The following is a 25,403-nucleotide window of genomic DNA, read 5'->3' on the forward strand; positions in this document are numbered from 1 at the left end:
GGGACACACACCTTCCGACCATAAGACGCACCCTCGTTTTCCCCCCACTTTTGGGGGGAAAAAAGTGCGTCTTATGGTCCGAAAAATACGGTAACTGTTTTTTTTCAACGTAGCCAGAAACTCAATGCCAGAGACAATGGGGAACCCTGGCTTTCCACGCTTGTGGATCTTAGGTAATAAGTGGGAGCTTGGCCTGGGTAAGAGGAGTGGAGCAGCTGGGGGTGCAGGGTGGAAAGTACATATCCTCTCTTGCTTTTCAGAGGTAGAGTTTTTAAAGAAGCTGTGTAATTCCCTCCCATATTATTCTGTGGGGTCCGTGGTCAGGATTTTGTAGAACTGTGTTGGAGTGGTCTCAGCCTCCTGTACATGTACTGTTTTGACCATGACAATAGTGAGACCCTCCCTTATCGGCCTGTTGTGGTTTTTAAGGCCAAGTATGGCTCTCTGTCCTATAGGACTAAGGTTGTAACATAGGCATTGCTTTATGGCAATCTCAGGATTGCCACAAAGGCAGAAACAACTTATGTACAGGTCGAAAGCAGGGCTGTGGCCCTCAGGTAGAGTCCAGGAGATGTCCTTCCTCCTGTTCTGTGTAGGGGTCAAGTCTGTGGTGCATTGGTGATTGCATGGCTCCACATCATGGTAATCTTTCCTTTGTTAGAGGCAGCAGATAAAAAGCCTCAAAGTCCCCATATAGCAGTAGCTTACTGAATTGTGTACTGGAGCAGAAGAAAAGTCCACATGATAGTCCTGACACATCAAGGGAGCTGAGAGTGTGGCTGGATAGATCGATGATATTTCCTTTGGATTTTGGGATTGCTGTTGGAGCATTTAAATTTGGAAGTTTTGCTTCCTTCATCCTCCCTTATGGAGTCTGCAAGAGGTTTCGTGGCTAGATGCAGAGATCTCTTCTTGGTAAACAGCTGTTTTGTCTGGATAGTTCCTTGTGCTGCTAGTTCTGCAAGTCTGCTGCTAATTTGTTTCTGTTTTGCAAGGTGTCACCCTGTCCTACCTTCTGCCTGGCTTCTGACTTTTGTCAGTTATCTTTAACCTAGAAAGAATATTTACATAAAACCGCTCTCGGTGAAATATGAGGAGGTTGGAGCAATCTGTACAGAGTGGTCCATGCTGTGTCCCAATGGTACTGCTGGATGTCAGACAGAAACTCCTGTTTGAAAAGGAACCAGCACCTGGGAATATCACAGAAAATCCCAGGGAACCACTGCCAGTTTTTTGTTTTCAGCACTGAAAAAACCCCAAACATTAAGACAAGAGCCTTTGAGTTCAGGGAAACACTGTCCAACTTCCAGGAGTGGAATGCCATATTTACATGCATACCACGTGTACCTTTCCCCAAAAGTCCTACAAAACTAGGGAGTGTGTCTGAAGTAGGGAAGCTGTTTTTCTGCATGGACCAGAAGCATGGAGATGGTATATAATGGCTCCTTCTTCTTTTCCTTCTCTTTTTGTGAGCAGACACATGGAAAGAGCAGAGCTGAGTCTTCAGCAGCAGCTACAGTCAGTGGTATAACTGATGGGGTGACAGGAGCAGCTGCCCTAGGCACCAACTTGAAAGGACAGAAAAACGATGCTTGTCACTATAGCCACACAGTGGTGGGGCAGCAACCAGAAGTTTCCATTTCCCCTGTGTGTAGCAGCCTCCCCTTCCCTCCCCTCACTCACCCTTTCCTTCCTGCTCAAGCAAAAGCAGTCAATTCATCTGTGAAAGGGTTTTTTGCCTGAGATGGCTTTTGCCTGAGCAGGAAAAGAAGAGTGAGTGAACTGAATATCAGGCTCTGTCCCTGCTCCAAGCTCCCATAACTCTGGAAAAAATCTTTATTCTTTCTTCATTCTGCCTTACCAAAAACAAGGTGCATGTCTTACTTGAGGGCAGGGGGTGGGTAGTGTGCCAGAAAATATGGTATGCCTCAGACTCTGAGCCTTTCCTAGAGCTCGCTTCCAGCATATGATCTCAAACTATTATACATACACACACACTTTTGAGCAGGTCTTATTTTAAGGTACATCAGAGCTGCTGCAGGTGAATGAAGCTGAGAGATGGGAGAATAAATGCATTTTGTGATGTGCTGTTTTGAATACCAGCCCCTCACTCTTCATAGACTGTGAGGCATCAAGAGTTGTAGCATGTCCAGCCAGAGGTGTAACTGGTCATTACTGTACTTCCTCCACCATACCCTGCATCTTCCCTTCAGTGGCTCTGGCTCCTACTCCAGAAGCAGAGAAGGCAGAGCAGTGGTGGTAGAGCAGGGGCAGGAGCCAGAGGTTTGCTGCTGCTGGGAGAAATGTCACTTCCATTTTTTGCCACTGATGTGTGTCAAATACCAAAAAAAAACAGTCTTCAATACCAAAGAAGGAGGTGATATCTCCCTCCAGCAGTACTGAACCACCAGCCACTACTCCTGTGCATGCCACCATCACTTCTCCAACCTCACTGCTGCTGGAGTTGGAGCCCCTGCAGGAAAGCTGTAGACCATGGGAGGAAAGGCAGGATAGGGGGACAGAAGACTAAAGTGCCCTCCTTAGCTCCATTCTGGTACCTCCCTTCTGCCCCTTAGGCTACACCTGGGGTTCATGCCCTGCTCACTAACCCATCATTACATTACTGGGCCCAGTGTTTCTAGCTCTCAGCACTTTATTGAAAGCACTGAGAGACTTGGTGTTCTTTCAGCTGCAGCTGCAACTGCAAGAGTCAGATGATTATGTGAGTATTCTTTGGGTGTCAGGTGCTTGCATTTTTTTGTGGATCTGTATCTAAGAACCAAGAAGGAAATTCAAATAACTCAAAAATTACTATTATTATTTTTAAAAAATCTCGTGAGTTTTGGGGCTTGTTTTATGATTTCTGAACACTTGGGGTCTGCAGCACTGACTGTTGTGAGAAGGTCTTTGTCACACACAGGTAACAGTCTCATCTGAGCTCTGATTTTGGGGTATGACATCAGTGGCATTGTGGAGGGTGCAACCAAATACAGTGTTATTCCTTAGAAGAGAAAATGGGTTGAACTGTGCTGTACATAATCTCTAACAGGAAGTTGGGGGATTGTGTGGAATATGAAAAATAAATCCCAGTGGATTGAAATCTAGAAACCTCAGGATCCTGGGCTTTATTTACAAAATATAAGATCCTTGATGTGTAAAATCCATGTTCATAATCTGGGTATCATGATCCATCCTGGGGACTCTCACTATATGGTTTTTGATCTGTGTTCCATTTTAGTTCATGGACAGAATGCAGCTCCTTCTTATGCCAGCTAAGCACCAGCCTGACTTAATTTACCTTCGTCATGTGCCCCTGCGCCGAGTCCACCTCTTTACCTTCATCCAGATGCTCTGTCTGGCTGTGCTCTGGGTCCTCAAGTCAACTGTGGCTGCCATTATTTTTCCAGTGATGGTAAGAAGTCCCTCTTGATGTCCCTGTAGCTCCTGCATGGAAGAAACTCAGAGGCCACAAGGGAGGTTGCCTTTGTGCCCTGCAATTGTTTAGGATCAAAATTCAGTCCAAATTAGCACTGCTGATCCCCCGTGTCATTTAAGTATTGGAACCACATAACCTCCCTCTGTATGTTTTATCATGGCAACTGAGGGCTGCTGGAGTCCCCCTGCTGTCTGGGCCTGTGAGTCTGATGCCTTCAGTGATGAACCCCATTGCTGTGGCAAGGGAGAAACTAGCCCTGGTTTGGAATGCCCAAAGCTTCCACGTGGAATCTCCAGAAAATACTTTCTAATGTCCAAACTAAATTCCCTCTGCTGCAATGGCCTCAAACTGCAGCGGAGGAAATTTAGGTTGGAGAAAGAACTTTCTGACTATGAGGATGGCTAAGCAATGGAACAGGCTACCTAGAGACTCTCCTCCATCCCTGGAAATTTTCAGAAGCAGGTTGGACAAACACTTGGCTGGGATGGTTTGGTCAACGATGATCCTGCCTTGAACCTCCTGAGGTCCCTTCCAAACCTACTTCCCTGTAATCCTATCTGAGCTCTTGTTTTGGCCCAAGCTGCTGGCCCTAGTGGGGATACGGAAGGCAATGGAGTACATCTTCTCCCTGCATGACCTCAGCTGGCTGGATGACATCATGCCTGAAACAGACAGGAAGGAGGAAGAAGGAAAATTGCCAAGAAGTCCAGAGGCAGAGGAGAGTGACAGTGAGGAGGTAGGTGAAGAAACAGCATCATGTCCTATCTCCTTCAGCCTAGGCATAGGGGAACTAGTCATCTGACCAATGATCGGTTCAGGACTATTTAAGTAGACTGAGCAATGGACTTGGTGACAGGGAGCAGAAATTGTCAGGGACATGTAAGAGCATGGGACGGGAAGAAATCTCAGGTTGTTGAATATAGTCTCCATGATTTACCCAATTATTCCCCAAAATCCTGATTTCAAACCCTCCCACACAACTACAAGGCACAAAATCAGAAACGGAGTGAACATGTTGTAGCATGCCAGAACTAAAAGCATGGGAAGCAAGGGTGCTTCTAATGCTATGTCACTGCAATTTTAGTGATGTAATTGGTTAAGAATGAGGAGACTGGAAGGGAAGGAGCACAATTTGAGGCAAATCATGGTCGAAGCACATGTGGAGGGAGTCAACATGAAGGTTGGGAGGGAGATGAAGGGATGTGGATGAAGGTTGGTAGACCCCTCATCAGAGATGGTGCCCAAGATCTGCACAAACTCATTCTGTTCTCTGAGAGTCCCAGCATGCCTCTGGCAGAAGCAGGAGAGATTTGTGGCGGTTTAAAGCTCCACTTTTTATTGAAAGGCGGGTTTAGGCATTGTCAGTGTTTGCAGCTGGCTGTGTCAGGCATGTCCTGGGACCTGCAGCCATGTTTCTTACAGTGATGATTCCAAATACATCTGCAGTGGAGAGTGTTATGAGACTTTGAGAAGAGTTGTTCAACAGTAACTTCTCTTCGCTGGCTCTGAGGCCTTTTCGTGGGACTAGTTACCATAGAACATCACCAGATCCAGAGCAGCAAATCTGACCAGCTAGGTGGCCAGTACAGGCTTCTGTGAATGCCTGGGATAGGTATGTGAAAGGTTAAATGATTAATTATTTAACTGATAAGCCCAGTGATAGCTGGTGGGGCACAGTTTGGCAGGGAAGTGGGGGAAGGGAAACCAAAGGCAAGAGGGCATGCAGGAGGGGAGGGAGAGAGGAGGAAGGAGCAAGGAGGAGGGGGTTGGGGTGGGGCAGGGGACTAATGCCCTTAGCCTATGAAGTTAAAGAGGAAAACAGTGGGCAGCCTAATTATTAAGTCATTAGCTGCTAGTTCACAGGTGCTCCCTCCCTCCCAGCATGGGGCTTCTGGTGGGCTGTGCTGTCTGGCTGGGCTTGCCAGACAACACAGCTTCCTTCCCTCCTCCCCACCCCCAAGGGCCTCAGAAGCAGCTCCCAGCAGCAGCTGTCTCTGAGTTGCTGTGTTATCCATTAACCGTTTAACCGATATACTTAGAAGAAGTTAAATGGATACTTTTTAAAACTATATTTATATCCCTAGCCTGAGGAGCAGTAAATTATTTAGCATGCTACTGCTAGACCTGTGTGGGACACCAGACTCTAGTATTCTCTCTTCACAGCTCTATACAGAAACAATGAAAGGAAAGCAATTTGCCAAATCCTGAGGTGTTGCTGTGCATTCAGTGTACAGGGGCACATCAGCAATTTCCCCTTGTGAAAGTGTCTTTCAGCTGAAGATCTCAAAGTGCTTTGATTAACAAAGTGTCCCAACAGTTAAGTATCACAGCTGGGGAAGCCAACGCCCAAAGAAGAGGAGCCCAGCTTTTTCAAAAGTTGTTGGTGCTCCAGTTTCTGAGGGTGCATCTTGGAGTGCCTTAGCCTCTTTTTCAGAGATGCTGAGCTCCACATGACATCAGTGGGAGCTGGAGGTGCTCAGTACCACTGAAAACAGCACAGTCTCAGGGTCTAAGAGAAGCACTATCTAATAAAAGATCACTTCTGAGGATAAGAAACTTGCCCAAAGTTTCAGTCTCAGAGCTGTGAGCTGAAGTCAGGGCTTTAAGTGCTTCTTGGCTGTGTATATAGCTCCATAGTGTGGAAATACAAGTTAGTCACTCCTCTGTCACAGGGAAACCACCCCCACAAAGCTGCAGGTAAAGCTACTGGAGTTTCTGAGCGAGACAAACAAGCAGAGAATGGGTGTTGGCTCCAAACTGGGTGTGGAGAATGCAGCTGTCTCCCAGTGTAAGTGTTTGAATGAAGCTACATATTCAGTGTGCAGCTGCTCAGACTGTGATCCTTGCCTTGGCCTCTGTTTCTTTCTTCCAGTCTGAATTAATGTATCTCGAAAAAGGACCAGAAATCAATATCTCTGTGAATTAGAAGTGAGGCTCACCGGCGGGACAAAGTGAAAGGTGAGGGGAAATAATTAATGTGATTCATTTTGTTTGGGCTCACAGGCCTGTGTGCAGCCAGGGAGCTGTGGGTCTTAAGGACCTCTGGAAATCTGTAGGAGCAAGAAGGTTACTTGTAACAAAAAGAGCTTCTTTCTTACCTCTCCCTGCCTGCCTGCCCCCAGCTCCTGGCTACCACCCTGTTCTTCCTGCCATATTGAATGTTTAGTGTTATCCTGATTCATGCGTAGATAGCTCCTTCGGCTTATGCTGAGACTAATCATAGCCTGTAACATATCACTTCTGGGTTCACCGCTAAGCATGCGGCCCCCCCCCCCCACACACACTTCTGAGGGACACTCCATCACAGCATTCACGAGCTGCGACTGGTGCCTCGAGGTATGTAGAAAAAACATTTAAAGCTGTGTCTGTGGCTGAATCGCTGCTTCTCTGAATCAGCATTGAATCTTGAGATATGGATTTGGCCCAATCGAATCGGGGACAGCGATCCAAATCAACAAATTGAATTACTGTCCCTGATTCAGGCCGAATCTGAATTGAATAGGGCCTGTTTCGCACACCCCTACTGGAAAGAAGCCCAGGCAGTGCCAGCATATCTAAAAAGTATCAGAAGTAACTGCTAATTCAGGAAGGTCAAGTCTTAGGGTGTGCACAGACACACATCGTTTTCCTAAGGGATGATGCTGGAAGCTGCGTGGTAGAATAGTAGGAGGTGGGGAACTGACACAGAGAACAGGGTTGGTGAGACTCTGTTGCCAAAAATGTCAAAGTACTCTTGCATGTCACAGCTATTCTTCAGGCAGATGAGGACAGCATAGAAGTCTAGCTCTGTTACTGCCTGGTGGGTAACAAGGACTGTCATAGGAGAGGCAGCATGTAGCCATATCTCCTACAGGAGGAATCAGCCACTGTTGGGAATGAAGACACCTCAGGAAGGAAGAAGAGCAGGATTATTGGCTTTAGTGTCTCTGTGAAATATGCTGGGACTTTTATTATGTAATTAGAACTGAGCAACAGAACTCAACTGCTAACAATCTGCTTTATCAGGTTCCTCTCCCAAACCCCAAAGATCACAACACAGAAAAGCAGAGCAGCCTGGGCTCTGTGCTGTCCCCATCTAAATAACTCCTAGCACAGCTCCTCTTGCCACACAGGAGCCTCAAGGGCTCAAGCCACATACTGTCATAGGGGCTTTGCCCACAGATCAAAGGCACTTGCTAGCCTTTGCTAACAAACAGTAGAAGTACCAATGTTCTCATGTGATTTCCAACATGGCTTCTCTGTTGGTCAGGAGTATTTTCTGATGGTCTTGCATATGCAGGAAGAAGGCAGCTTGCATTCTGGGAGAAGGTCTCCAGAGCTCTACTGACATCCCAGCTATTGAGCCCAGCTGGTGCACAGGTGGTTTATAGGAAAGGTGCAACACATGGAACACACACCTTTTATAGGAAAGGTGTAACACATGGAATGAATGTACCAGGATATTCAATTTTATGAACAAAACAGACAGGTAGTCTCTCTTTTGCACTCACTCTTTTATATCTCATGAGGCTGGATAGGACAGCAGCATTTCCAAATATTTCTTCTTCATTGTCTCTAATTGGATACCATTAACTAAACCCTGTTTGCCACTGGGTGGCCCAGATAATCTAACAATGTATGAAATAGGTGTCCTGTCTATTAAACTGATATTCCTCTGTCATCTCAATCCCTTGGTTGTAAATTCTCTAGCCTCATTCAATTAAAATGAAACCATGCTTTCTAAACTGATTTACTCATTCCCATTGTATTGTGCATGCAGGGGAATAAGTGTTAGTGCCAGGAACAATCTTCTCGGTGCAAGTCACGCCAAACATTGTAAGTCTCTTACTGATTCAGAAATAGTCTCGGGCCCAATATGCTGTCTTGGAGCATCGACAGTGCTAGAGGGTCCAGTTTCTCAAAGAAAATAAAGGAGGGAGGTTGAACTCATACTCATCTACAACTCATGAAAATCTTTCTATCCAGTGTTTACAGCTCAGACAGCACTAAGGCATATCTCAAGGGAAAGCCTTTGGATCTCACCTTTCAGGAAAGAAATTCTGTAACATCTGTAACTCAGCACAGACGTATTCCATGGTCAATAGAAGTGGCCAAAGTTATAGAATTTTACACCCTAGATTGTTGCTTCTTCCTCTCTGATAGGGATGGTGTGCTCATGAACACAATAGGTTGCAGTAAAGATGCTGGGATGTGATAGAATATGGCATGCTGGGAGCAATAAGTTACATGACTGTGTTAAAAACAAAAAATTTGCTCTATTTTATGCTAACCAAAGGCTAAGGATATTTTTACAGCAGGGGTGACCAACCTGTGGCATGGGCAGCCTCTGCGTGAGGCAAATGATGGATCAAGGAGGGGACAGCCTGCAAGCAGATAGGGTAGGAAACAGAAAGAAGAGCAGCAGATCCAGCAGAGGAAGGGGATTGGAGTGGCACTCGGGGAGAGTGTAGGGCTAATTTGTGGCATAGCTTCCAAAAAGGTTGGCCTTTGCTGTTTTACAGGAAAAGAAAATACCTCTGTACTCTGGTGACTGTGTTTCTTTTGGCTTATCTTTTTCATGCTCTACAATAGGAGTCAGTTCTATATGCAACTGCCCTCCTTTCACCACATATCTCTATCATATCCTGCTGAGTGGCAAGATAATAGTTGCTGTGGGGGCTGAGTCCTTGCTCCCTCAGGATGGACCTGCATCTTCCTGAGGATGGGGCTCTCTCTCACCAATGCTTCTGAGGCAGACTGGGTCCCCCAGGCCTTATCTCCAGAAAGATATGGGTCCATTTTGAAGGAGCCCACATGAGCTATTCTCATGCTGACACTACCTAGTAGGACATGATAGAGGTATATGATTAGGGTCTTTCATAGTGTCTTCTATTAAGCAGATTACAGACTTTGTAGGAACAGGTGAATGAAGCAGATTACAGACTTTGTAGGAACAGGTGAATGAAGCAGGTGTCATCTCTCAAGACTGTTGTTTCAGGCTTTCTGCAGACTGAGGCAGATTACTGCCACATGAATTACACTCAAGTCACATTTTCAAGTTTTTCTTCTCACTCAGAAGGCTTGGAAACATTTTTAAGGGCTTGGGGCCTTGCACACAGCCCTCTAGTGACTATGGCCATTTTTATACATGCTTTGGGACATGGTATCAGGTACTTTAATTAGTGAGCCACAATAATTACAAGTGCCCACACATCACGTGTATCAGCATTCCCACACTGAAAAAATGGTGGCAGGGCACTTTGAACTAAAATGCATCAAATGTGTTTTTATTTCAAAGTGCACCACCACCATTTTTTCAGCCCAGAGACATGTGGGGATGCTGATACACGTGATGTGGAAGGCTGCCAAAGCATGTCAATTTCCGTGATCCAGCAAACTCAATTAAACAAGTCTGCTCCAACATGCTGGATTTCCAGTGCATTGGGGCAGGCTCTGTTCACATCTATAGGAGCCCTATATCTCAAACCAGCCTTGGCAGTGTGAATTTTAATGCTTTCTGGAGGTGTGAAAGCAATTGTGTATCATATTGTGGATAAACCTTTTCACTTCCAAAATGTGACCAGCTGGTGCCACTTTTGCTATAGCCATGATGAGGTTTAACATCCATGCCTACATTCCAGTGTCTTTGGAACTTCCCATGAAATCTAGAGGAAAGTACCTTTTACTCCACAGTCTTCTCAGCCATCTTCTGATGAATTTTATTTTCTGCCATATATTTATTTGAATATGTAAAAATAGTTTTAATATTTGAGACAAGCTACAAAAGTTATTGATATCATAACATTCAAGAACATTGAACACTGAACAGTTCTACAGGCCTAGTGAGAGGCAGATTCCCACCTGCACTGGAACTGCATTTGGCAGCTCAGTTAAGAGATGAGATGCAGAAGTAACTTTTATACCTCCCTTCATGGTCTCTTCATTCTCAAGGCTGTTAGGATTCAAACCAGGCCTCAGCACAAATTAGGGCAGCCTCAGGATAAATCCAACTTGTCTGGTACTTGAAGTTCACCATAGGATAGATCACCAGTCCTAGCTGTTCCTTCCCATCTTTGACTAGCCCTCCCAGGCCCCAGAAGATTGGGCATGAAGGACTGGCATTATCAATTCCATCCCACCTGAGGTGTTCCCTATCAATGGCTGCTAAAAGGTTTCCTTTGCACTTCTGGAATTTCTAAAAAGATTAAATTAGCTAGTGCAGAACCTGGTTCTGGTTTTGAGCTAGTTCAGGAATCTCTGTGCAGTTAGTTGTGCTGCACTATATTGTCCATATACATTATATATAATAGTGGCCCCTATGGCAGTTCCTAGATCAAGATTCTCTCCTTCCTTTGAGAGGAGGGAACAGATTTAAACTCTGAAAGCTCCACAACACTTCTAATTCTGCCTTGCTGAGCTGGGTTCAGTGGAATCAACCCACTGCACAGAAAACACACCATTCCTGCTTAACTGGTCTTTATTTAGCCTGGATTGCTAAAACATGAAACATTTTGGATTAGAGATATTTTCATATAAAGAACATTGTTACAATTACTTCGTAATGACATTCAGTGGAAAGTTAAGAGTTAATAAAAACTTGATGAACAACCTGACAAGTTTTTGAACCCAAGACATTTGAAATATGGAGCAGACTGTCCATTTGCCAGTGTTAAAAAATCTGTTTCTTGATCCCATGAATTGAATAGAACTGGATGAGAAGTTTTCCCATCCAACCAATGTTTCTGAAAATTCCAGACTTTTTCCCCATCCTGCACTGGGGTAAAACTGATATCTTTGAAAGTTTTTCATAAACATTGAAAGACAGAAATAGACCTACCCACCCATCTCAAAGTATGGGAGTGACTCACCATAGATCATGGATTACTGAGGCTCAAGTATTGCTCCCAATGAGGCACCCTAAAAAATTACATATACTGTATCTCCCTACTGCAGTGTTTCCCAAACTTGATACCTGAGGCACACTTTTTTTCTGGATTAAAAGTGGCAGCGTGATTCACTCGTACACCCAAAAAAGTGTGTGTATGTGAGTGTGTGTGTGAGAGAGAGAGAGAGATAGAGATAGAGAGAGTTCACAGGCCTGATCTGGTCCATGATCTTGATCTCACCCCGTGGTCAGGGTCTGATTCTGTTGGTGGCAGAAAATGTGGAAATTTGATGGCAGAGAAGTAGCAGCAGTGTTAATTGCCACCATTTCCCTACTGCCAGGTTTCCAGACCCATGGGGAGCCCCACAGGCTGGCTGATATGGCTCTACAGGCCAGATCTAACATTGCTAGGGTGCAGCTACACAAGACACTTTACTGTGCAGTAGATTAGTCTACTGCTCAGTAATGTGTCACTGGCTATAGTAGATTAGTCTACTGCTCAGTAATGTGTCACTGTGCAGTAGACTAAATTTCTGTTCAGTTAACTTGTACCTGTAAATGTAGGCACTCAATTAAGTGCACAGTAAGTGCCCAGTAGCGCACATGTAGATACTGACCAGGAGCAAATTTGCTCCCTGTCAGCCAAACCACAAGGGGGCAGCTTCCTGCTTGAGCCAGAGTCACAGGGCTGGGAGTTTATCATGCCCATGGCAGGGAAGGCTTTTTACCTGTCCCAGCCTGGCCTTCAGACCCCTCACCTGACTCTAAGGCCTGTGCCAACTGCTGCCAGCCCCTGGGCATCAGGTCTCAGAGGTGTGAGTCCATGCTGGCTACAGCAGGCTTGTGATCCCAGCTCTGGCCCCGGGGGCCTGCTCCACCACCTGTATGGCTCCCAGGTACTGTGCCCCTCTGCTGAAGGTATATACCAAGCCCTGGAGGCACCTGGAGTCTCTGGCTGAGCCTCCAGGGTCTGGAGCCTCATCAATGCCAGACAGTGTCCTGGGGCCCCAGCTGAGCAGAGGGAGAGACTGCTGACCTTACTTCACTGTGGGGCGATGCTGAGGTGCAGATCCAGTGAGGAGAACAAGCCGGGGAAGACACCAGCTGTGACCAACTCCATATCCTCCCCAGAGAGGGCCACTGCCTGGGCAGCCCAGGAGCCATGCCTCTGTGCCCTGAGGCACTGCCAGCAAGCCACACCACGTTGCTGTCTGCAGGGACAGACTTGGGCCACCAGGACTGCCTGCCATCCCCTTCCGGTAAGCCCCACACAGAGAGGAGAGCCAGAGAGGCAAGGGAGTGCTATGGCCACCTGTGCCCATGCCAGCTCTGCTGCCCACCCCCGGGCTGCATACCTGGCCTGCCCACCCTGCTTGGCCTGGCTTCTGGAGTCCCCCCCAACAACACACAGAAAGGCAGGGGATAGTGCAGAACTTGAATGAGAAGCCAGTGCTTTCCAAGCTTGGCATCCAGAGACCTGTCACATGCAGAGACACTTGTTGATGGCAGTGGCAATCTCCTCCTTGGCTGCAGGCATCAGGCTTGTAGTGTAAGCAGACGTACCCCTCCAGGTGGTGGCACACGTTGAAGATAAGCTCAGGCTTGCCTGGGGCACTATCAAAGCTCAGGGTCCCGCACCAGGTTCTCAGGTGCTCCAAAGCATGGCAATAAGCAGCAGCAAGGTGTAGTGAGTTGGGCACCCCTTGGTGTGCTAAAACAGCTCATTGCTGAGCGCCTGGGGGACTCTCAGCAGGGGTATGCTTGGGATGCAAGCCACATGCCATGGGGGCCACTCCAGAGAGGCCTAACGGGAGGGGAGGACAGGGGCTAAGTGGGTTACCTGGCCCCATGGAGAGAGTGGGGATGGAGGGTTCAGCTGGTGGCAGCCTTTGGTGGGGGCCTCCTGATCTATTTGCCATGGTGCCTTGACTCCATTGTGTGCGTGACCCCCAGTTTGAGGCCAGGTGATGCACAGCCCCCTCAGTACAGTGCATGTTACCTCTGAAATGTTGCAAACTCTCACAAAGACCCTCTTTGTCCTTGCTCTGCAGGTCCAGCAGCTGCATATGGGGTAGAGGCACCAGTCGCCACTGGAGATGCAACTTCAGGGACACCACCACTATCCGCCACCAGCGCCCTCCACATGTTCTGCCTCTGCCAGTGGTGCATGCCAGATTGCATCTTCCTGCTGGACCAGTTAGTCACTGTGGTAGAGGAGTGGCTGGTAGACACTGGTCTTTGTGCACCCAGGATGTGGAGCGCAAGTGGGAGAGGGATCAAAAGGATCATGCCTTCTAGGACAGGCTCCTCAACCTCAAGAAGAGGCACGCTGCTCTCCTCAAGAGGTTGCTGGAGGCACAGGAATGGCAGGCTGCTGTGGTAGCCTGGGCAATGGAAACCACAGAGGAGGACCACCAGGTACTGCACACTATTGTAGCCTTGGCGGTCACCTTCATAGTTTCATAATTGATAGGGTTGGAGGGACCTGAGCAGATCATCAAGTCCAACCCCCTGCCATGGCAGAAAAGAGTACTGGGGTCAAACAACCCTGGCTAGGTGATTATCTAGCTTCCATTTGAAGACCCCCAGGGTAGGAGCGGGCACCACTTCCCTTGGAAGTTGGTTCCAGATCCTAGCTGCCCTGACTGTGAAGTAGTGCCTCCTGATGTCTAGCCTGAACTTGCTCTCAGTCAACTTGTGGCTGTTGTTCTTAGTTACTCCTGGTAGTGCTCGGGGGAACGGGACTCTCCCATTCCCTGCTGGTCCCCCCGGTAAGTTTATAGATGGCCATCAGATCCCCTCTCAGCCTTCTCTTGTGGAGGCTGAACAGGTTCAGATCCCCTAGCCTCTCCTTGTAGGGCCTGCCCTGCTGCCCCCTGATTATGCGAGTGGCCCTCCTCTGGACCCTCTCAATGCTGTCCACATCCCTCCTGAAGTGCATGCCCAGAACTGGACTCAGTACTCCAACTGTGGCCTGACCAGTGTCTCATAGAGGGGGAGGATCACCTCCTTGGACCTGCCTGTGATGCATCTGTGGATGCATGACAAGGTATGGTTAGCCTTACTGACTGCATCCTCACCTTCATGCCACCCTCCAGGCAGCTACCCGTGGCCCTGTGCCAAGCCCCTCAATGGGGCTGAGAGAAGGTCCAGCATTGCCTGCAGCAGCCAGGGCCCCCTGCCTGCCCCTGCTCCTGTGCTGGGTCCCCTGGCACCGATGCTGCCCACCTGGGCTGACACCCAATGCTCACTCTGCTTCCATGTGGCCCTCAAGCGAGAGATGGCCACTGCTGGGCCAGCTCTGCCCACAGACCCTGCTGGCCGTGGCCCTATGGAGGAGGAGGGAGAGCAGGCTGGACAGCACCCACTCTTGCCCCTAGTTGAGCCTCTGGTCCACTGGCCTCACCACAGTGTCTGCAGCCGTGGTGGTCCCCCCCAGAGGCTGTGGTTCCAGGCATCTCTCCCCAGACTGCACCATAGGCACCTCCAGCCAACAGTTCCCCCTGACTCTAACATCAACCACACTCTTTTAAATAGCTGCATGGAGAACACTCCCAAAAATGTGTTGATTTGGTGGTGGTAATTGAGGTGGAGGGGCTGTTGTTAGGGAGGGAGGATGGAAGGAAGTGTGTTGTGGTAGAGGGAAATAAAGATGGTTGAGTGGAAACTGTCCAGAGTATGTGTGGTCTTGGTTGGGTGCTGTGGGCCTGGGGTTCATAGGCAGCTGCCCATGGACATGGTACCCTGCCCACCCCTGCCAGGGGTGGGGGGAGGGCAGGGAGTGTCCATGGTGAATTCACCACAGGCTCCTGGGACAGCTTCCCCTGCCAATCTGAGTATGTCCCCCTGAAGACCTCTGCCAGGCTGAGACTGCCTAACCTGGAGCCCTGTGCCAGGCTGAGCCTGACCCACCAGGAGCCCCCTGGTATCTGGGCAGTCGTAGCTGGAGCCTGCAGCTCTCCCTGCCTGTTCCAGGAGGTCAAAGCAGGGCAGAAGCAGGCCTGGATCTACTTAATCCTATAAGGACCAAATCTGCTCCCAACAGGGTGCACATGTAGATGCATTCCCAGGGCTGGCTTACTTTGAAAGAATTTACTGCTCAGTAAGCCTAAATCACAATAACGGTTGAGAACCACCGGTGTAGTTTAACCACTGGTGATATGCTTTGTAAACCCAGGATGGAAAATACTATATAAATGCACAGTGTTATTTTGTATATGTCTAACCACCCAATCACACCACTAATATGAAGATATGCCCTTTACAGAGGTATTTGTTGCCTTCAGTCCTACAGCATGTGTAGACATGCCACTAAAAGTATCATTTTTTGCGGCACATTCCCATTGCTCACACAGCACATTAGTGAGCCACAGCTCACCCTTTGGGAATTGCTGCTCTACTGATAATTTTCACATAAATGTATTAGTTTTGACAGATCATCATTTTCCAACAGAAAAGTCTTTTGCTTTAGAATTCCCAGCCAGTTCTAGTGGTAACTAAGGCTCCTGTGGCACTTTCCAAAATATCAGTCAAAAGTGTCAGGTCAAATGCCAGTTCTCATAAAATTGCTTTCTGGCCACCTTCCATCTAAATAGTTTCAGATGCACATGATAGTCTTGATTTCTTTCCTGTCTTGATTGGCTGTATGGTGTTCATATATGCTATGAAACAGCTGATGAGCCACACCCCAGGAGTGGCTACATTTCATTCATGAGTTATTCTTTTATATAGTTTGTATTAGAGGCAATACAAATTCTTACTGACTTTTGTTCATGTAAGCAATCCCTTTGAAATTAATGGGACTCCTTAAATGAATACAGATTTGGGAAGACTTGCAGGTTTGATTCTTGAGTTTAAGTCTGGAAAAGACTCAGACTCTTCTGGGTTGGCTGGCATCACAGACACCTCTGACCATATAGCATTCCATGGCCTTTAACTGGTATTTATGGGGGCTGAACAATGCTAGTTTGGCCACCAACTTTGTTAGTTGTTATTATTGCAATCAAAATGAAATGACATCAATGCAATAACTATAGGGCTACAGATCTGAAACTGGGCAGCATTCTCTACATCTTGCTGAAACAGGAGAACAAGTAAATCCTCACTGCTGGGGGTTTTGCTTCTGTAAGAAGGAGACATTTCTGGTTAACTTATACAGATAAGAGAAGCCAATTATCCATTTTTAAAGCAAGTTAAGAGCGCCTGTAAGAGGGTTTCCTCTGACTAGAGTAATGCAAGTTTGCATATAGACAAGACTGAAGGCGACAAATACCTCTTTATAGGGAATATCTTCATTTTAGTGGTCTGATTGGGTGGTTAGACATATACAAAATAACACTGTGCATTTATATAGTATTTTCCATCCTGGGTTTACAAAGCATATCACCAGTGGTTAAACTACACCAGTGGCTCTCAACCTTTATTTTACCAGGACCCATTTACAAACATTGATGGCCAGTCCCGACCCAGTAAATAATTTGAGTAGAAAACAGCCCTGGCCCTGCTGGTGCCCCTTACTCCCAACCCACTGCCTTCCCACCCCCAGGCCCCAGCTTCCCAGTGTGTAGGGGAGGAGGTATGTGTGTGGGGCAGGGGGATGTGTGTGGGGTTATAGGAGGACATGTGCTCCCCCAGATATGTGTGCCCACAGTGGACACGGGGCTTCAGCCTGTCGGAGCTGGCTCTGTGGCCCAGTGGGTGGACCTGGCATGAGGGGGCAGAGCAGGGTGGTGAGACTCATTGCTGTGCTCTTTGACTGGGTCCATGAGGGTGTTTTCTATCAGCATTCCCACCGGTGGGCAGCACTGTCACCTGCCCTTCAGGTGCATTCTATTATGCATCTTAAGTTTCATAAACACATGCCATTTCCCAGGCACAGTGGCAAATTTTTAAAGTTTAAATCCCTAAATAATCCCTATGTGGGAGTCCTTGTTATGGCATCTATTAGCCCATCTCTTAGCCCTATAAATGAGAAATGATCTTCTTGGAGAAGCTTTGCAAACTGCTCCCGTCTTTGGGAACTGCAGGGAGAAAGAAAATGGGAAAATGGGAAAGAGCTGCCTCATGGTGAAATGGGGCTGCAGGAAGCCACATTAGACATTATTATTAGCAGCCTCATCATTATTAGAATATATTTGGTTCTGGCACCTTTTGTATGTCACGTGCAGAACCAATATATTTGGTTTTGCGCATGACAACTTGACACTGCACTAGAGCATCCACCTTGTGAAGTCTCCATGCTGTCATATAGTTACATCACATGATAGGCACAATGCAACACTACAGTAGTCCACCATGCTGGGACCACTAGGTGGACCTAGTCAGCTCATGAGAGCTGCATCATGTGCCCTGATGATCTGGATGTGGCTGTGTGGTTTGGTTATCACTGTTCAATGCTACCTGTTTGGTCATCATTGAATTCTGTGTTCAGGGACAACTACTTAGTTACCAGACATTCTCCTCTATGCCTTGATTTCAGGCAACCTACATTCTACCCCTTTACACTGCTCTTCAGAATCTAGGTACTGTCTTTTAGGTCATCCAGCACCTTGAAGTCCTGTCCCTGCTCCCAGCCAGTGATCCTTGCACCTGGAAAGGGCCATGAAGTATGATTTGCTTTCCTGAACACAGACTGCAGATGCCCCAATATAAGCTTGGACTGTTATATCATAGAATCATAGAAAAATAGGGTTGGAAGGAACCTCAGGAGGTCACCTAGTCCCCACCCCCTACTCAAAGCAAGACTGTCCCCAACTAGATCATTTCAGCCAGGGCTTTGTCGAACTGAGCCTTAAAAACCTCCAAGGATGGAGATTCTACTACCTTTTCAGGTAACCTGTTCCACTGCTTTGCCACCCTCCCAGTGAGAATTTTTTTCCTAATATCCAATTTAAACCTTCCTTGCTGCAACCTGAGACCATTGCTCCTTGTTCTGTCATCTGTCACCACTAAGAACAGTCTAGCTCCATTCTCTTTGGAGCCACCCTTCAGGTTGTTAAAGGCTGCTATCAAATCCCCCTCAGTCTTCTCTTTACTTGACTAAATAAGCCTAGTTCTTTCAGCTTCTCCTCAAAAGTCATGTGCCCCAGCCCCCTAACCATTTTTGTTGTCCTCCACTGGACTCCCTCCAACTTTTCCACATCCTTTCTATAGTTCTTTTGTTTGTTTGTTTGTTTTTTTTGGGGGGGGGAACTGGACACTACTCCAGATGTGGCCTCACCAGTGACAAATAGAGGGGAATAATTACTTCCCTCAATCTGCTGGCAGCAATCCCAGTAATGCAGCCCAGTATGCTGTTAGCCTTCTTGGCAACAAGTACACACTGCTGCCTCATATTCACCTTATAGCCCACTGTAACTCCTAGGCCCTTTTCTGCAGACCTGCCACTTAGCCAGTTGGACCGAAGCCTGTAGCGGTGCATGGGATTCTTCTGTCCTAAGTGCAGGACTTTGCACCTATCTTTGTTGAACCTCATGAGATTTCTTTTGGGCCAATCCTCCAATTTGTTGAGGTCACTCTGAATCCTAGGCCTACCCTCCAGCATATCTACTATACCACCCAGCTTGGTGTCATCCATGAACTTGCTTAGAGTGCAATCCATCCCATCTTCCAGATTGTTAGTGAAGATATTGGACAAAACCAGCCCCAGGATTGATGGCTGGGGCACATCACTTGATACCACCTGCCACTTAGACATTAAGCTACTGATCACTACCTATTAAGCGTGACAATCCAGGCAGTTTTCTACCTTGCAGTCCATTCATCCAATTCATACTTCCTCAGCTTGCTTGCAAGAATGCTCTGGGAGACCATATCAAAGCCTTGCTTAAGTCAAAGTGTACCACATCCATTGCTTTCTCTGTATCCATAGAGCAAGTTATTTCATCATAGAAGGCAATCAGGTTGGTCCAGCATGACTTGTGCTTGATGAATGCATGCTGACTGTTCCTGATCACTTTCTTCTCCTCCTGTTTAAAAATGGATTCCTTGAGGACCTGCTCCATGATTTTTCTGGGGATTGAGGTGAGGCTGACTGGTTTGTAGTTCCCTGGATCCTCTTTCTTCCTTTTCTTAAAGATGGACACTATATTTGCTCTTTTCCGATTATCTAGGACCTCTCCTCGAGTGCCACAAGTTTTAAAAAATGATGGCCAGTGGCTCTGTAATCACATCAGCCAACTCCCTTGGCATCCTCAGATATACAACATCTGGCCTCATGGACACATCCAGATTTTCTTAACAGTCTCTAACCTATTCTTTCACCACTGAGGGCTGCTCACCTCCTCCGCAAACTTTGCTGCCCAGTGCAATAGTCTGAGAGCTGACCTTGCCTGTGAAGGCTGAGGTAAAAAAGGCATTGAGCACTTCAGCCTTGTTCTCATCATCTGCCACTAGGTTGCCTCCCCTATTTAGTAAAGGACCCACACTTTCCCTAACCTTCCTCTTGTTGCTAACATACTTGTAGAAACCCTTCTTGTTACCCTTCATGTCCCTTGCTAGGTGCAACTCCACTTGTGCTTTGGCCTTCCTGACTTCATCCCTGCATGCCTGAGCAATATTTGTGTACTTCTCCCTAGTTATCTGTCCAAACTTCCACTTCTTGTAGGCTTCCTTTTTGTGTTTAAGCTCACTGAAGAGTTATCTGCTAAGCCAAGCTGGTCACCTGCCATATTTGCTATTCTTTCTGCATATCAGGACGGTTTGTTCCTGTGTCTTCAATAAGGTTTCTTTAGCATACAACCAGCTCTCCTGGACTCCTTTTCCCCTCAGACTGCTCTGCCAGGGGATCCTGCCCATCAGTTCCCTAAGGGAGTCAAAGTCTACTTTTTGGAAGTCCAGGGTCCATACTCTGCTGCTCTTTTTTCCTTTTGTCAGGATCCTGAACTCAATCATCTCGTGGTCACTGCTGCCCAAGTTGTCATCCACTTATGCATCCCCCTGCCAATTATTCCCTGTTTGTGAGCAGCAGGTCAAGAAGAGCATGGCCCCTAGTTGATCTCTCCAACACTTGTACCAGGAAGTTGTCTCCAACGCTCTCCAAAAACTTCCTAGATTACCTGCGCACTGCTGCATTGCTATCCCAGCAAATGTCAGGGTGATTGAACTCCCCCATGAGAACTAGGACCTGTGATCTGGTAACTTCTGCTAGTTGTCTTAAGAAAGCCTCATCTACCTCATCCTCTTGGTCTGGTAGTCTATAGCAGACACTCACTATGACATTAGCCTTGTTGCTCTCCCCTCTAACCTTAACCCAGAGACTTTCAACAGGCCTATCTCCAGTTTCATAATGGAGCTCTGAGCAATTATACAGCTCTTTTACATAGAGCACAACTACTCCTCCTCTTGTCCCGACTGTCCTTTCTGAACAGTTTGTACCTATCCATGTAGCTCCATTCATGAAGCTATCCCACCAAGTCTCTGTTATTCTAATCACATCATAGTTTCTTGACTGTGAAAGGACTTCCAGTTCTTCCTGCTTGTTTCCTGGGCTCTGTGCATTCATGTACAGGCACCTGAGATAACTAGAGAATTGCCCTACTTTCTCAGGAAAAATGTGGAGACCTCCTCTGTTGCTCTCTCCTGCTTGTGCTTCCTTTCGTATCCATGCCCTTGTGAACCTAGTTTAAAGCCTTATCCTGGCTAAGTGCCCCACACTGGGGGCTGTCTCTTTTTCTCTCTAGATCCTGCCACAATTCAGTCAGCCTGAACAGCTTGGCCCTGTGGAAGAGGGAGAGGTCCCCAGCACTGCAGACATTTGGTGGCCATGGAAAGAAGGCTTCCCAGTGCAGATGCTCAAAAGAAACTCCTGTTCTCACTTCTAGAAGCCATGGCAGCTGTACATCTATGTAACCAGTATGCCTATACAGGACCTGGCTCTGTGTGGATAAACCCAATTTTTGAGTCCAAGGACCAGCTCTGATCTGCTGTGACTCTGGAGTTGATATGATTAACTAATGAACCCCAGCCGTGGTCAGAGAGCTGCACTGGGACTCCACCTTCCTGATCATGCTCATGTGATGAGCAGAATGTGAGAGAAAACCTGAGGGTATCTGCTGGTAGGCAGGTATTGGACAGGCTGGGTGTGGTGAACACCCAGCAAAATGTGGTCTTGGTCTGGATGGGGGCAGATATTCCTTGCATGTGATCACGTCTCAAAACATTAGGACTAGCCCTGTGTAGAGAGATCCCTCCTGATCATGAGGTTTGGATATGTTGCTCTGGTTGGTCCCATGTTTTGCCTTAGATACAGAGAAAGTTAGCTTTTGGACATACATCCAGTTTCTTTCACCAACACGGTATCCACACACAAAATAACATATCACTTATATCCAATGAAAAACAACATACCCTGCATAAGTTTGTCATGCCAAACAATGCCTCCAGAACATATTGATGGTTTGCTGGAAACTGTCTTGCAATTTATCTGTTATATAATTCACATTATAGCCAACAGGCCAAACTCCTCCACTGTGATCACTCTTGGACTTGGATCTTTCACTCTCTCTCTCTCTATTCGGTAGAGGTTTTGATGGTGCTCGTCACTTTAAACTTTAAGCACTTCCCAAATACTTTAAGCACTTTAGACTTTAAGCACTTCCAAAATACTTTACATGTTTGTGGAACCACATGGTGCTTTTTGGTTTTTTTTAATTCCTGGCAAAGGAGTCTCTGCTTGGGAAGTATTTTAAAAAGATCATATTTATTATGGAGCCAGGTATGGTAGAAACTGTCTTTAAATGGCATAATTCCTAAGAAGGGCTGCTGCTGGCTTGAGACAGAATCACTCATGTAACAAGGTCTTGACTTAGGCACAGGGAAAGGACTACAATCAGGGATAAGACTAGGGCTTAGGAAGATATGATAGAGGCAGACTAGGAAGTAGTGCAAAAAAGAGAACATAGAGTATGCCTATACAGGGCAGACACATCCATCAGAGAGCACAGCTGGCCTGTGACTACTCATTGAGGGCATTCAAGTGAGCTGCAGATTCTGGGGCTCATTTCGTGACAAGTTTGGTATGCAGTCGTGCATCCTGTGCATGCATAATTACTGTAAACACACCTGTGAATTTGGCAATGGTATATGCAGATGAATAAATGCAGTTTTTTGTACACTCACTTATGTGTATCTACAAGGATTATTGCACATGTAAACTTATTAAAAAATCAGGTTCATATCAGCCAGGGGCGCTCAGATGTCTCATTCTTCTCAACTGCTGTCTGCTTTCTAAAAGATACATGGGATTGATGGGAGCAAAAGGCACTTAGCACCTCTAGGAGGTATTATTATGCAAGCTCAACCCCTGAACTCCATGCACTGTGCTGGATTTGTGTGGCTGCAAGTTATACAGGATGTGCCCCTCAGTGGTTTATAATGAATAACATGAAAATCACTTCACACTGGGGGAATAATTTTCATCCACAGATTTCAAAGGGCAGGTCAAGCATAATTATCTCCATTTTATACATGGGAAACCCAGAGCTCATTTAAGATTAAAATATTTCATGGTGTCTATAGTTATCCCAAAAAACCCTGAAGCACTGAAAGCCCCTTAGATGATTTTAGCCCAGTGATTTGCTCAAGGTCACATACCAAATCATGGGATAAGAGCCCAGGTCTCCTGACTTAAAATCCCATGCCTTCCATTCCCACTGAGCAAATTATGACCAATCTGTGTTAAACAAGTAACAAGAATGTTGCTTACAATTATTACAGTACAACAAATTCAGCTAAATCTGGCATGTTTTGATTTGTGAAGTTCCAGAAGCAGATCTGGAAATGCCTCACCCTCTAAGAAAACCATAAATCAGTAGGAGAAATCCTGCTGCAAAAAATGAGCACTGCATCTTTTAAAGAAAGTGGAATCCAGCACAAAAGTTATTGCAGTGCAAATGCTGGGTTTTCGATTAAGGAACAGCTTGCGATGCCACCTCTGCAGGTGTGAATGCAGGGGTAGATGCCAGGACTGCCAGGTAAAGGTCAATCAAGGTGCATTTGTGGAGTAGTAACTTCTCCTTTTCACCACTACATAAGAGCTGGGGATGGTTGAGAAGTTGAGCTATGCCCTGCCCCTGTACTGATGAGCAGGGCTGTCTCAGTGCAGAGGTTGGAATGTGCTTCAGTCATTCCAAGGACCATAGCGCTACATTCTGGTATGGCTAGTCACAGGAGTCCTAGCAGGGATGTTTCTGCTTCAGGACTGTGGCTGCAGCCCAGCCTCTGCACCCTAGTTTGGTATGCTTAAGCCTGCAGGAGAAAGAGTGCAGTTTTGCTGCCAGTCTTCAATAATCTTAAAATTAACATAGGTTGAAACATCTGGGTATTGGGAAAGAAAGATTTAATACTGGGAAATATTCTCATGGACTTGGCAATGTGTTAGTGCTCGGCTTTATTTATGAAATGATTTTGTGCAGTGCTTGCTCTCTAAGTACAATTGCACTGTGACAGGGCAATGGAGCCAAAGGGATACTGACTAGAAAGAACACCAGGCTTATTTGTTTCCTATTGTCACAGACAATTGATTCACTTAAAGGTGATCCAATGGTCCAAACAGTGACTACTACAGATTTGCAAAATTAGCAGTTTTGGTCAACAAAGGTATTATTGGCAATCTGAGTAGATACAGATATATTGTTAATTGTTTTTTAACCCTAGCATTTGCCTTTTAAACAAGTACCTTTTTCTGGGGCCAGCAAATCTGATTATTCAATCTCTTGAAGACAAAATTGCTGAAAAAAAATGCAGTTGGGCCCTCAGCAGGACCTTGGCCTTTCTGCTGCTCCCAATGTGAAGTGTCATGTAGTTTATCCTCGATGGTTGCTCCTGTGCTTCAGCCCTTGGAGAACAACTTTCTTTCAATCTCTGGTTACCTGCAGGGTCCTATGATCTATAGTATACACAGGTTTTCCTTTTTGCCTCACAAGTTCTTTATCCTATTTTCTCCTTCTTAAGCTGCAGGGGGAGTGACTCCTGCTGGTAAGCCACTAACTTGCTGTTCTGGACCCCTGGGCAGTGAGGTGCAGACTGACAGGACTGGTGGGACGCAGTGAGAATGATGGGGGTAATGGAACACTATCAAGGGTGGCTTAGCATTTCAGTAATCCTGAAAACAATTCAACAGGACCTAGGACAGAAGTCTCAGCAAAACCACTGCTTAACAGGAAATGCTGTTACATATATTTCCTTGGGGAAATAAACAAAAAATACCAGTCATTTCTCCTTTCCCCTCAACTTCTGGACCAAGGTCAGAAGAGCTCAGCCCCAATCTGTTTCTGACTCCCCTAACAGGCCTGGGAAACTCAGGCAGGGTTACCCCAAAGCCAAGTCTCTATTAGAAAGTTTTGCTGGTATAACTACATGGGGCAGGAATGTGAAAGATCACAGGGCCTAGCTGGCAAAGTTCTTCTGGCAACCCCTCCCTCCTCCAACCTGGACACACCTATGCCAATAGAAAAGGGCTTCTGCTGACTTAGTTTAGGCCTACTTTAAACCGTGTAGCTGGCTGGCAGAACAGCTGTGGCACTCCAAGCTCCTCTGTGCAATCAGCAGAGTAAGGCTCCTGCTGCTATCCAGCAGCTGCTTTAAAGTGCCTGTAGACCAGTGGCTCAACCCTTTTAGACTCCAGACACCTGTCATGAGACTGGAGGCATGCCTCAGGCAATGTCAGCTCCTAGTTTGCACTACAGAAAACTAAGAGAGCAGTTCTTCTATTGCAAAGACCTCTGAAAGCCACAGCCAGTCAGAATAATTTTGGCACTATGGATTCCTATTTGAAATCTCTGGTGTATCTTGTGAACTGTGTTTGCACACCTAAGAAGACTGACCCTGCCTGGAGTCCCACAGCACCCGGGGTCTTGACAGGATCTCAAGGAGCTGCAGCAGCCTGGCTGAGAATTGCCAGTGCAGGTGCTCTCCTGCCTTCTGCTGCAGCCTTCACCTGGGGCAGGCTGGCAGCATGGCTAGCTGCTGGGTGAAGGCAGAAGGGGCTGGGCCTTTAAGTGCTGGCGGTGGCTGCTGCAGCAAGGGCCAGCAAACGCAGGCCATGTTGGGGGCTGAGAGAAACCTCCCCCGCCAGCTTAGCGCAGTGCAGCGGGGCACAAGCCC

At 46.8% G+C, this 25,403-nt stretch overlaps 1 protein-coding gene across 1 annotated transcript in view; it reads left to right on the top strand.

Annotated features, from left to right (window-relative positions):
• Nucleotides 1-13,797, top strand: part of SLC4A9 (solute carrier family 4 member 9) — a 73,302-nt gene extending 59,505 nt beyond the window's left edge. The window contains exons 19-22 of the mRNA XM_019534794.1: nt 3,239-3,412; nt 4,017-4,172; nt 6,309-6,394; nt 13,352-13,797. Of these exons, the coding sequence (XP_019390339.1) occupies nt 3,239-3,412; nt 4,017-4,172; nt 6,309-6,362 (384 nt within the window). The 3' untranslated portion in view covers nt 6,363-6,394; nt 13,352-13,797. The remainder of the gene's footprint in view (nt 1-3,238; nt 3,413-4,016; nt 4,173-6,308; nt 6,395-13,351) is intronic.
• Nucleotides 13,798-25,403: the final 11,606 nt, after the last annotated feature.

This window comes from Crocodylus porosus, unplaced genomic scaffold (genome assembly GCF_001723895.1).
Source record: "Crocodylus porosus isolate Cpor-Errol unplaced genomic scaffold, CroPor_comp1, whole genome shotgun sequence".
NCBI classification, from domain to species: Eukaryota; Metazoa; Chordata; order Crocodylia; family Crocodylidae; genus Crocodylus; species Crocodylus porosus.